At 33.7% G+C, this 12,986-nt stretch overlaps 1 protein-coding gene across 1 annotated transcript in view; it reads right to left on the bottom strand.

Annotated features, from left to right (window-relative positions):
* Positions 1-606: 606 nt before the first annotated feature.
* The window catches only part of LOC145268720 (dual specificity protein phosphatase 12-like), an 81,681-nt gene continuing 69,301 nt past the window's right edge, over positions 607-12,986 (bottom strand). Inside the window, exon 7 of the mRNA XM_080124271.1 lies at positions 607-1,038. Within this exon, the coding sequence (XP_079980397.1) occupies positions 1,010-1,038 (29 nt within the window). The 3' untranslated portion in view covers positions 607-1,009. The remainder of the gene's footprint in view (positions 1,039-12,986) is intronic.

Genomic DNA, 12,986 nt, shown 5'->3' with positions numbered 1-12,986 from the left:
TCATGCTACGGCCAGGATTGTCAAAAGCACCATTGCTCTCTCCCTGTTTCACAAAGGCCCAGCGTCGATTGGGTATGATATGCTTGGCAACAGAAAACTGCGCTTTGAATATTCAGATAAAATATCACCATCAAAAACCAGTCATTTTTTGGTAAAGCTCTGAGAGATAGAAATAAAAAAAGACAACCTCATGTTAAGTTGTCTCCCTTTATATTGGCATTAATATGCATATAATTTATTAAGTTATCTCCCTTATAAAAAGGCAGAGTTAACGAACTTTTCTTTTCAATATGGCGTCGTAATGTTTATGTGTTTGTTAACCGTTAAACTCTAATCGTGAGTGTGTTGCATATTTATTCAATTAATGTATTAGCCGCCGTAATAAATTATATATATATTGTTATATATATATATATATATATATAAACAATATATATATATATATATTGTTTATATATATATATATATATATACCGTCGGAGTTGGATTATTTTACTGGTTTTTCACCTCATCCAAGCAAGAAGACCGTATATTGTAATAGTCAACTTAAATAACAAAATTATGAAAACAATTTCTAATATTAGGTTATTGCGTAAGTTTCCCCCGTTTTTTTTGGGTTTTTTTTTTTGTTGTTTTGTTTGTTTTGTTGTTTTTTAAAGAAAATCAAAGAATTTTAACAGCAAAATTAAGTTCGTGTGGGACCCAAGCTCCAAGTTTTTTGTGTGAATCCTATTGACTGAAGGTAGCGTGAAATTGTTGCAAAGTCACACTTCACCTTTTCACCCAATTCTCTACATGTCTGATGGTCATCTTCTTTCAAAAGAACTCTGAGTTGGTCTTCGTCTATCTGGATTAGTTTTCCCGAACGGGGAGCGTCATTGAGGTCAAACAGTTCTCTCAGCTATAACGCTTTCTCCATTTCCGGCACAAATATCCTTGGTTACTTCACTCGCTTTTTGACCTCGATTAAAGGCGAAAAGAAGGAGGCGTCGAAAATGTGATTTTTTTTTTATCTACCTGACATTCCATTGGACGGTTCTGAAAAACGAGAAAAAAATTGTATGAGCAAAAAAACGATAACCATTATCTTATAGAACAGAATGGGTGCTTTCTAATAATATGTAACACTTTGCCAAATATCAAAACATGTTTTAGAACAAAAATTTTTTTTAGGAAAGGGCGGGAACTTATGCAACAACCTGATATTTTTAAATATTAAGGTGGACAGAGTTTCTGCTAAATAGGTAAACAACCAATACAAGTAGTCCGAAGCGGTTATGTTGGGATATAGCAAATGGAGAGCTTCCATATTTTGACAAGCTTCTGGGATTGATCTGATCTGAAAATGGAACACGTACATCAAGTCTGTTGCCAAGGTTGCTGGAAAAATGGTAGGATCCTTCAACCGTTCCAGAAGATATTTCACTGCTGATGCAATTCTCTATCTATATAAAAGCCAAGTACATCCAAGGATGGAATACTGCTGCCACATCTGGCGAAGAGCTGCTAAAAATAGCCTATCCTGCCTTGACAGAGTACAAAATAGACTTCGTGGCTTAGTGGGGGGATGCCCTTTTCTCTTTCCTGCAACCTCTCTCCCACAGAAGAGACGTTGCGAGCCTGTCTTTGTTTTATCGTTATTTCCATGGCAGGTGCTCGTCTGAGCTCCAATGGTCCCCCCTCGCCAATACTTCATGAAAAACACCCGTCTAGCTGAAACCACTGTCAGTAATTTTCCCCACTCTTTATCTGTGCCTAAATCAAAACGTAGATTCCATGAACAAAGCTTCTTTCTTAGAAGTGCACGCCTGTGGAACTCTGTTCCGTTTGCCTGTTTCCCACCTGACTACAACTTGGATGTCTTCAAGTCCAACATAAACAAATTCCTGATGAACCGCCTCCTTAAGTAAGACACTTTATCAAATCTCCAATACTAACGATTACTACGATATTGTCCCATTGATTACTGTACGCGCAATAACCCTTATCCCCGAGTGGCTTCTGGGCCTTGATAAGTGGTGACTACCATGTAAAAAAAAATGATTTAGACAGCTGTGACAAAGTAGACAAAAGGATTATGATACATCTACTACTCTGGACCAGAGTGGACCTGAGAGCAGTAGTAACTAAGAAGTGGCTTTGCACTCCCTAAGTTCCCATATTGCGGCTCCATCACAGTTTAATTGTAACATGCTCGTTACGTGCAGACGCAATCGCAAAGAAAAAAAAAAAAAAGAAATTCGACTTGTCTTATTTTTTTTTTCAGTTTAAACAAAAGGCATTTATTATCGTTTCTTTCCAAACAAAGAGAAGTGTCATCGTGCATATTGACTTTTTTTTTTACAGCAACACATTGCATCTTGTTTTAGAAGTTTCTTAGTTCATCTCGTCTGTCATGTACTTTACAAAACCCTGCCGTCTCGACACAGGCTTAAAAGTCTCACACTGTCACCGGCCGCATGTTCATCTTATGTCAGCACGCACTTTTTCCGATCCTCGCCACATGGTGAATTTTTCTGTGTTTTTCTTTTTTCTTTCTCTTCTCTTTGTGACGTCACATCCCGCACTGGCTTGGTCATTTGCATAAGTGTCATACCGCTGCTGCTGATAAATACGCTAGGCGGCTTTGTTACATAATGTTATTCGCCAGGCATATTCTATTCAATGATATTAGAGCGAGAGAGTGTGATAAGTGAAGAATTTCTAGAGTTTATCATTATTATTATTATTATTTAATATTATTATTATTTATTATTTAATATTATTATTATTATTATTATTATTATTATTTATTATTATTTAATATTATTATTATTATTAATTATTATTATTTATTATTATTATTTAATATTATTATTATTTATTATTATTTATTGTTATTATTTATTATTATTTATTATTATTATTATTTATTATTATTATTTATTATTATTATTTATTATTTAATATTATTATTATTTATTATTATTTATTATTATTATTATTTATTATTATCTAATATTATTATTATTTATTATTATTATTATTTATTATTATTATTATTTATTATTTAATATTATTATTATTTATTATTATTATTATTATTTATTATTATTATTATTTATTATTATCTAATATTATTATTATTTATTATTATTATTATTTATTATTTAATATTATTATTATTTATTATTATTATTATTTATTATTATTATTTATTATTATTTATTATTATTATTATTTATTATTATTATTTATTATTATTATTATTTATTATTTAATATTATTATTATTTATTATTATTTATTATTATTATTATTTATTATTATCTAATATTATTATTATTTATTATTATTATTATTATTAATTATTATTATTTATTATTATTATTTATTATTATTATTATTATTTATTATTATTTATTATTTATTATTATTATTATTATAATTAATTATTATTCATTATTATTTATTATTATTATTTATTATTATTATTAATAATTATTATTGATTATCATTATTATCTATTATTATTTATTATTATTATTAATTATTATTAATTATTATTTATTATTATTTATTATTATTATTATTATTATTTATTATTATTATTATTTATTATTTAATATTATTATTATTATTTATTATTATTATTTATTATTATTATTATTATTATTATTATTATTATTATTATTATTATTATTATTGTCTCAGAAGGAGTTTTCACACAGGTCATCAACGATCTCTCCTTGAAAACAACTTGCGGTGTTCCCTGGAAGCTGAGTGACAGAAAGTCTCCCCAGATTTCCAGTACTCTCCATCTCTTTTTGATATCATTTGCAAATGAATTTCAATTTAGAGAACTTATAGATAGGCAACTTTAATGTTAATGTTCTTGGTTCCATGTAACAGTTTGTCTGGCCTGCTCGTGTTGATATTATTATTATTATTATTATTATTATTATTATTATTATTATTATTATTATTTATTTATTTATTTATTTATTAGTTCGTTTTTTTTTTTTTTGTAAAATCAAATATCACATTCAAATTTGGGGCAGACATGTAGTTTTCTGCATAGTAAAACTCTTTTCTCCAATGTATTTCTTGATAAATGTTAGGGGCATTTGACATTTTTAACATGGGGGATGGGAGTTACACGCTTGCACATTAGTACTTGTTCAATTGGGAAATAACATGGTCACCAGTGAGAACATAATAAATCAGATTGGATAATAAAGGTCCTAATATCAAGAAAACTATTTGTCTACCCAAATTTTAATGTGATATTCGTTTTCAGCATACCGGAAAACTTTTAACGGTCGTCATTTTAAGGGTGAGTGTTGAGATGGAAAGCAAGTAAAAAAGATACCAATTCTTTTTCTATTTCGTCAGGTCCTTTTGGGACACTCGACAGGGTGTTCCAATAAAATGTGTACACTTTTTAAATGACCATAAAACCAACATTTTTTATAAGAAAGAAAAGTTTCATACATCAAAATACTGTGAACAAATATAGAAACCAGTTACTTATCGAAAGTATTCAAATTATTGGCCATTGTGGTCCATGAACATACAACACTCACTGATTGAATCAAAAACGTTCCTAATCAATTCAATTGGTATGTTGACACATCTTCTTTCAATGGTTACTTTCAACTCATTCATTGAAGCTCGTTTTGTGGTGTGAATTCTGTGTTTAACATGCTCACCACATCACCCCCAAAAAAGAGAAAAATTCAAGGGGGTTCAAATCCAGTGAGCGTGGACAGTACTTGATACTTCCTCTTCGTCCTCACTATCTGTTTTGCAAGTGACTATCAAGATATGCTCTTACGTCATAATGATAGTGGGGAAGTGTTCCATTCTGCTGGAAGTGTCATTCTTTATTCCTGAACATCTCTTGGGAACGTGGTATAGCATATTCATGTAGCAAGTTGAGATAATTTAAAGAGTGTATACATTTTATTGAGACACCCTGTATATATAAATGAAATAGAAACACAATTTGATGACATGGCAACTACTGTTTGACACTGAGTTGGCTCATACCATAGTATTTCATATAGTGATATCTGCACGTGTAGATGGCCATACTGTGCGCTCTCTTTCTATGAAATCTAGTTTCAGTGATAAGCTGAGGAAAGATGAGTGAGGTAGCATTGCGCAGGAGTAGTTGGGAAATAACATGGTCACCAGTGAAAACATAATGAATTACATCAGATAATAAAGGCCTTATTATCCAGAAAACTACTTGTCTGTCCAAAATTCTAACGTGATATTCGTTTTCAGCATACTGGAAAATCTTTAAAGGATGTCATTTTAAAAGATGAGTGTTCACGTGAAAAGAAAGTATACAACATACACTGGACAAAGCGGGAAAGGGTAGGGAAGTCGCTCTAGATATAAGGCTTTTGACAGAGTATGGCACGATGGTCTTCTCAGGAAAATCAGATCATACGGTATTACTTAACATAATTAAATTCTTCTTAAAAAAAGAGAAGAATCCAGGTTGTCCTCAACGGTCATACATTTAAACAATATGATATAAATGTGGGTGTACCACAGGGGTCGATCCTTGGACCTTTATTATTCCTAATATTCATAAATGACCTCCCTGATAAAATTGTCTCTGAGATGGGTACATTTGCTGATGACACCAGGTACGAGGGGAAACCAAACGAATACATATTTAAGGAAATGGCGGAAACACTTGAGGATGACCTCCAATCTGTAGTGGAATTAGAACAAAAATGAATGGCCATATTCAATGCTGCCAAGACTAAACTTGTTTCCTTCAATAATTACAAGAAACCTTCTCTATCACCAATAGCTTTGGCTAAAGATGCATTACCTGAAAGTACTTCTTTCAAACTCCTCGGCTTAACGTTCACAGGAAACATGAGTTGGAACAGATACATCAAGAGCATTGTTAAGGCTGCTGCAAAGAAGGTGGGCTCTCTCTACCGTGCTAGAAAGCTACTTATGCCTGAAAGTATCCTGTACCTCTATGAGGCAACCATTCGCCCATGTATGGAGTACTGTTGTCACATTTCGGTTGGTGCATCTGCTGCTTGTCTTTTGCTCCTGGGACAGGGTTCAAAAGAGAGTCACCAAACTGATAGGTCCTGAACTGGCCCACTGACGAAATGTTGCATTCTTCTGCCTGTTTTACAAATGTTTTAATGGTTGGTGCTTCAACAAACTTCAAGCTTTTGTACCTCATCGATGTAAATACCGCCATCAAACTCGACAAGCAGCAATTTTAAAAAAAAAGTTTTAAAAAAATACCAATAAATGTTCCGGTAATTAATGTTTTCCATTGTATTTATGTAATGTAAAACGTTTCGCTGAAAATCATTAACATTCTGGATTGTCTCCCTTTCTGTAGAACCTTTCCGAAACTGGAAACAAATAATTATCAGAGGTACCCTAAAGTGCACAAGTGTCAATTTTTGGCCTTTCCAATAAACCATCAAAACTACAATTATGCGTTTTTTTATCTTCGAAAAAACATTTTGCAGAAGAAAAAAAAAAAAGTTAATTTTCTGTTTCTAAAGGGTCATTCTTTTTGTGTATGTATAAATCTGTCCTCGAGTACGTGAGTTTCATCTTCGTTATTGTAGCGATTTAATTTCAAGTGGAACTAATGGTATCTACTGAATTTTCATGTAGCAGTAATGAAAATATCCAAAAATTACGAAAAACGATAAGTTAGAAAATTAATTATTAATGAAAATAGTTTTCAAAGACAATTAGCGAAAATTAAGTTTTGCTAAATTGTAAGAAATTCTGCAGAAATAAACAGGCTCTTTATTGGACGGTTTGTTCGCCCACGAATTTGTTTGAACCAATCAGATTGCATGTTATTACTAATGCTGAGGATGTTCTTGGCGCCAAATTATCTTTTCAGATCGCCAGAGTTCAACAAGACGCAGGCTGGAATGGACATCGAATTCTCACTTTGTCACTTTGAGACGTTTTAATGCCCTTATGTTGGGCGAATTATTACATTATTTCACGCTGTTGTGCTCTGTGAATCAATTGACTTTCATCATTACAATGTATACGGCATAATCACGTTGACACACCGGTCCCCGTCAGATCACCGAAGCAACGTTGAGCCTGGTCATTACTAAAATGGGTGACCAATTTGGGAATTCCAGGTGCTGTATGTTGGAGGACGTCGACACTTCCCTGCAAAAAGGTGCAAAAACCTAACGTCGTCATCTCCCCTAACGGGGATATACATGCGACTGGGGACCGCTTGTGAATTTCATACTCCCATGAAACTTCTACCTTCGGAGGAAGCCGGTTAGACTCTGAATAGGGTTGGTGCTGACTGCACATTACAATATAATGTCTGTCCAAGACGAAATTAAGGTCTACTGTTTGACCTGCCTTGTCTGCCATTGGACAGCATCTACAGAGAACTCCTTGAGGCCACCCCAACTTGCAGTATCCATCTTGGAAGATTTCTCTCAACTCTTTAATCTGCGCAGTTCTTTGTCAGCAGAAGTTTTGTACCCAGCTTTGATGGAAGATGACTTTTATCCCTTTGGGGATGTTACCAGCCCATAGTGGTAGATAGCTGAAGATGATGCATCGTTTGCAATATGGATCTTGTTGCTTTAATAAAATTTACGTTGAAGTTTAAAAGGTGACTTTGTTGTAATTCTGTTTGGTTTTCTTCCATTCTGCCAGGGGAAAAACCTATGTAAGGATTTTTCTCACAAAATTGACCAAAGATTTTCAGTTTTCAGAAGAAATAATTACCTCCCTATAGTTACAATTTGAACATCCCGGTTTCTTTTTTTTTTTTTTTTTTTCTTGAAACTCAATTGTCTTCGAAAATTATTTTCATTAATAATCAATTTTCTACTTTATCGGTTTTCATAATTTTTGGATATGTCCATTACTGTGACATGACAGTTTAGTCGGTACCATTGGTTTCACTTGAAAGTCAATATTTCAATTTTCGAATTTCGCTAGAATAACAAAGAACCGTATGTTAGGCACGTTATATATCAGGCACATATATACTTCCAGTTCCTGACCGACGTACCCTCTAAGATTTTTTTTTATTGTTTCATTCAGACCACGAAGAAACGACTCTGTGTAGAGCGAAATGGGAGGAAAATATTTTTATATTTCCGACAATCATTGATTTTTTTATTTGTCTAAAGTTTACGATAAAGGAGGTCAGTTGCGTATAAGAAAGAAAAAAAAAACATGAAAAAAAAAAGAAAGAAAAACGAAGGGTTCGTTCGGTGTATTGATTTTTAGTGTATTGATTTTTTAGTTCAAGTGTAGCATAGAGACTGTTGGAATAGTTTACCAATTTTAAACACGTGTTTAACATGAGAGAAGAAGAAGAAGAAGAAGAAGAAGAAGAAGAAGAAGAAGAAGAAGAAGAAGAAGAAGAAGAAGAAAGAAGAAGAAAAAAAAAAGAAGAAAAAAGAAGAAAGAAAAAAAGATAAAGAAGCAGAACAAAATAAAAACAAAAAGATTTGAAAGTATGAAAACACAAAAAAGAAAATGCAGAACAAGATGATGACGATGATGATGATGATGATGGTGGTGATGGTTTGATAACGTGATGATGATGATGATGATGATGATGATGATGATGTTGTTGGTGGTGCTAGTGCTGGTGACGATCATGGTGATAATGGTGATGGTGGTGGTGGTGGTGGTACTGGTGACGATGATGATGATGATGATGATGATGATGATGATGGTTGTAGTGGTGACGCTGGCGACGATGATGATGATAGTGATGATGATAAGGATGATAGTGATGATGATGATGATGATGATGATGATGATGATGATGATGATGATAGTGGTGACGCTGGTGACGATGATGACGATTATAATGATGATGGTGGTGGTGGTGGTGGTAACGATGATGATGATGATGATGATGATGATGATGATGACGGTTGTGGTGCTGGTAACGATGATGATGGTGATGATGATGATGGTGGTTGTAACGATGACGATGACGATGATGATGTGGTGGTGGTGGTGGTGGCTCTGGTAACGATGATGATGATGATGATGATGATGGTGATGATGGTTGTGGTGCTGTTAACGATGATGATGGTGATGATGATGATGGTGGTCGTAACGGTGACTATGACGATGATGATGTGGTGGTGGTGGTGGTGGTTGTGGTGGTCTTTCTGGTAACGATGATGATGATGATGATGATGATGACGACGATGATGACGACGATGATGATGATGATGATGATGATGATGATGATGATGATGATGATGATGGTGGTGGTAATGGTGGTGGTGGTGGTGATGATGATGACGACGACGGTGGTGGTTGTAGTGGTGACGCTGGTTACGATGATGATGACGATGATGATGATGATGATGACGACGATGATGATAGCGACGATGATGATAGCGACGATGATGATAGCGACGATGATGATGCTGGTAACGATGATGATGATGATGATGATGACGACGACGATGATGGTGCTGGTAACGATGATGATGATGATAATGGTGGTAGTGGTGACGCTAGTAATGATGATGGTGGTGGTGGTGGTTGTAGTGGTGACGCTGGTGACGACGATGACGATGATGATGATGATGATGATGATGATGATGATGATGATGATGGCGGTGGCAGTGACGAATTTTCATTCAACCTTTGGCTGACATTGTTGGTTATAAATTGCAATTATATGTTCTGAAATAAAAACTAAGTAAAAATGCAAACAAGGTGAGAAATTGTAAACAACACACAAATAATGATAACTTATTCCAAAAACACTAAATTTTACTTTTCTACCGACTGGCATACTTTTTATTATCTCTGAATTTGTTTTGTTTGTTCGTTTTTTTTTAACTTGACTTATCGAAACATACTAAAAAGAAAAGAATGGCTGCTAATTTGTTGTCGCTTTTTTTTAGATAATTTCATGCTGAAAAGATAGTAGAAAAATGAGTAACTCTATGACTAACCTTAAGTCCAAGATGTGGCTTGCCACTCGGACTTAACGTTCTAAAAATTAATGTATTTTGTTCTGCTTCTTTCTCTTCTTTTTCTTTGTCTTCTTTTTCTTTGTCTTCGTTTTCTACACCTTGTTTTCTTCTTTTTTCTTCTTCTTCTCTTACCTTTTCAACATCTTTCTCTTCAATCATACTAGAACTGTCCGCAAAGACACATGGTGTAGTGGATAAAGTACTTGATGAAATTCAGTTTTAAGTTACACTCTTCTGGAGGTTTAAGGCTCAATCCTTAGTGCAGATAGCACTCAAAATACAATTGCGAATTACTTGAAAAAAAATTCTACCCAATCATGGGTTAAATGAAGGGTTCCATTTGAAACGCCATGCAGATTCCCGAGTTTGACAGAAAGATTCTCAAGTTTGACAAGATACACTTGAAAAAGGTTAAAGGTTACATCGGCTGAAAAGTTGTAAAAAATATCCATCAAGATGAGAACAGTAATCTGAAGAATCCCAAAAAAATATTATTTAAAATTTCATCTTAAAATAACCAGTAGCAGCCAAACCTCACTACAATCACAGGCAGGAGCTAATTCTCGCGGTTCGAGTTTTATGATATCTGTTTTTATTAAATACTAAAGTTAAAGTGTACCTATAATGTATGTGTGTATATATATGCATTTACATATAATGTGTGTATATATGTATGTACATATAATGTGTATGTATATATATAAGTATGTAAATGTAATGTGTGTGTATATATGTATGTACATATAATGTGTGTATATATATATGTATGTATATATAATGTGTGTGTATTTATATGTATGTACATATAATGAGTGAGTGTGTATATATGTATGTACATATGTGTGTATATATATATGCATCTACATATAATGTGTGTGTATATATATGTATGTACATGTGATGTGTGTATATATATGCATCTACATATAATGTGTGTGTATATATATGTATGTACATATAATATGTGTGCGTGTATGTATATGTATGTACATATAATGTGTGTATATATATATGTATATATAATGTGTATATATATATATGTATGTACATATAATGTCCGTGTATATATGTATGTACATATAATGTCCGTGTATATATGTATGTACATATAATGTGTGTATATATATGTATGTACATATAATGTGTGTGTATATATATGTATGTACATATAATGTGTGTGTATATTTATGTATATACATATAATGTGTGTGTATATATCTGTATGTACATATAATGTGTGTATATATATGTATATACATATAATGTGTGTGTATATATATGTATCTATTTATAATGTGTGTATATATCTGTATGTATATATAATGTGTGTGTATATATATGTATGTACATATAATGTGTGTATATATATGTATGTACATATAATGTGTGTGTGTATATATATGCATGTACATATAATGTGTGTGTGTATATATATGGATGTACATATAATGTGTTTATATGTATATGTATGTACATATAATGTGTGTATATGTATATGTATGTACATATAATGTGTGTATATGTATATGTATGTACATATAATGTGTGTGTGTGCATATATATGTATGTACATATAATGTGTGTGTGTGCATATATATGTTTGTACATATAATGTGTATGTGTATATATATGTATGTACATATAATGTGTGTGTGTGTATATATATCTATGTACATATATTATGTGTGTGTGTATATACATATATATGTATGTACATATAATGTGTGTATTTTTTTTTTTTTGCATGGGGTCACCACTTATCAAGGCTCGAAGGCCACTCAGAGATAAGAGTTATTGCATGTACGGAAATCAATGAGATAGTATTGTAGTAATCATTAGTATTGGGGGTTTTGATAGAGTGTCTTACTTAAGGGGGAGGTTTGTCAGGAGTTTGTTTATGTTGGACTTGAAGACGTCCAAGTTGTAGTCAGGTAGGAAACAGGCAAGCGGCAGAGAGTTCCACTGGCGTGCAGTTCTAAGAAAGAAGCTTTGCTCATGGAATCTACGTTTGGATTAAGGCACAGATAGAGAGTGGGGAAAATTATTGACAGTAGTTTCAGCCAGACAGGTGTTTCTTGTGAAAGATTGGCGAGGGGAGGACGAGGGATTGGAGCTCAGACGAGCACCTGCCATAGAAATAACGATAAAACAAAGACAGGCTCGCAACGTCTCTTCTGTGGGAGAGGTGTTGCGGGGAAGAAAAAAAGGCATCCCCCCCACTAAGCCACAAAGTCTATTTTGTACTCTGTCAAGGCAGGATAGACTGTTTTTAGCAGCTCCTGCCCAGATGTGGCAGCAGTACTCCATCCGTGGACGTACTTGGTTTTTATACAGATAGAGAATTGCATCAGTAGTGAGATATCTTCTGGAGCAGTAGAAGGATCCCACCATTTTCCCAGCGTCCCTGGCAACAGATTAGATGTATGTGTTCCATTTCAGATCAGGAGTAAAGGTCAAACCCAGAAACTTGTCAAAACATGCAGCCTCCCCAAGACGAGAGCCATCCATTTCGATTGATGCCAGATGAGGATCAGAGCATTTATGATGTAAAGATAGAAGCTTGGTTTTGGATGAATTAAAAGTGACCAGTCACCTCTTCCCCCATTGTACCATGTGCTCAAGATCAGAGGAGAGAGAATTAGAGAGAACTTTGTCATTTACGGCCTTTGATGTGTTGCCATAGATGGTCGTGTCATCAGCATAGATGTCAACGAATGATTTAAGTATGTGTTTAGGGAGATCATTGATGTAGGTCAGGAAGAGAGTTGGGCCCAGGATGGACCCCTGGGGGACTCCAGCATTAATACTGTGGGCCTCTGATTTCTGCCCATCAACCACTACTCTTATGAGCCTATCAGAGAGAAATGATTTAATGATTGAGAAAACATTTCCAGTAATACCGTAGCTGGAAATCTTGTGAAGTAGGCCCTTATGCCATACCTTATCGAAGGCCTTTGATATGTCAAGAGCAATTGCCTTAGAAAGGAAACCTTTTTCA

The sequence above is a fragment of the Euprymna scolopes genome, chromosome 44 (genome assembly GCF_053919585.1).
Source record: "Euprymna scolopes isolate OS-2025 chromosome 44, ASM5391958v1, whole genome shotgun sequence".
In the NCBI taxonomy this organism is placed as follows: Eukaryota; Metazoa; Mollusca; class Cephalopoda; order Sepiida; family Sepiolidae; genus Euprymna; species Euprymna scolopes.
This window is presented reverse-complemented; position numbering and strand designations above follow the sequence as displayed.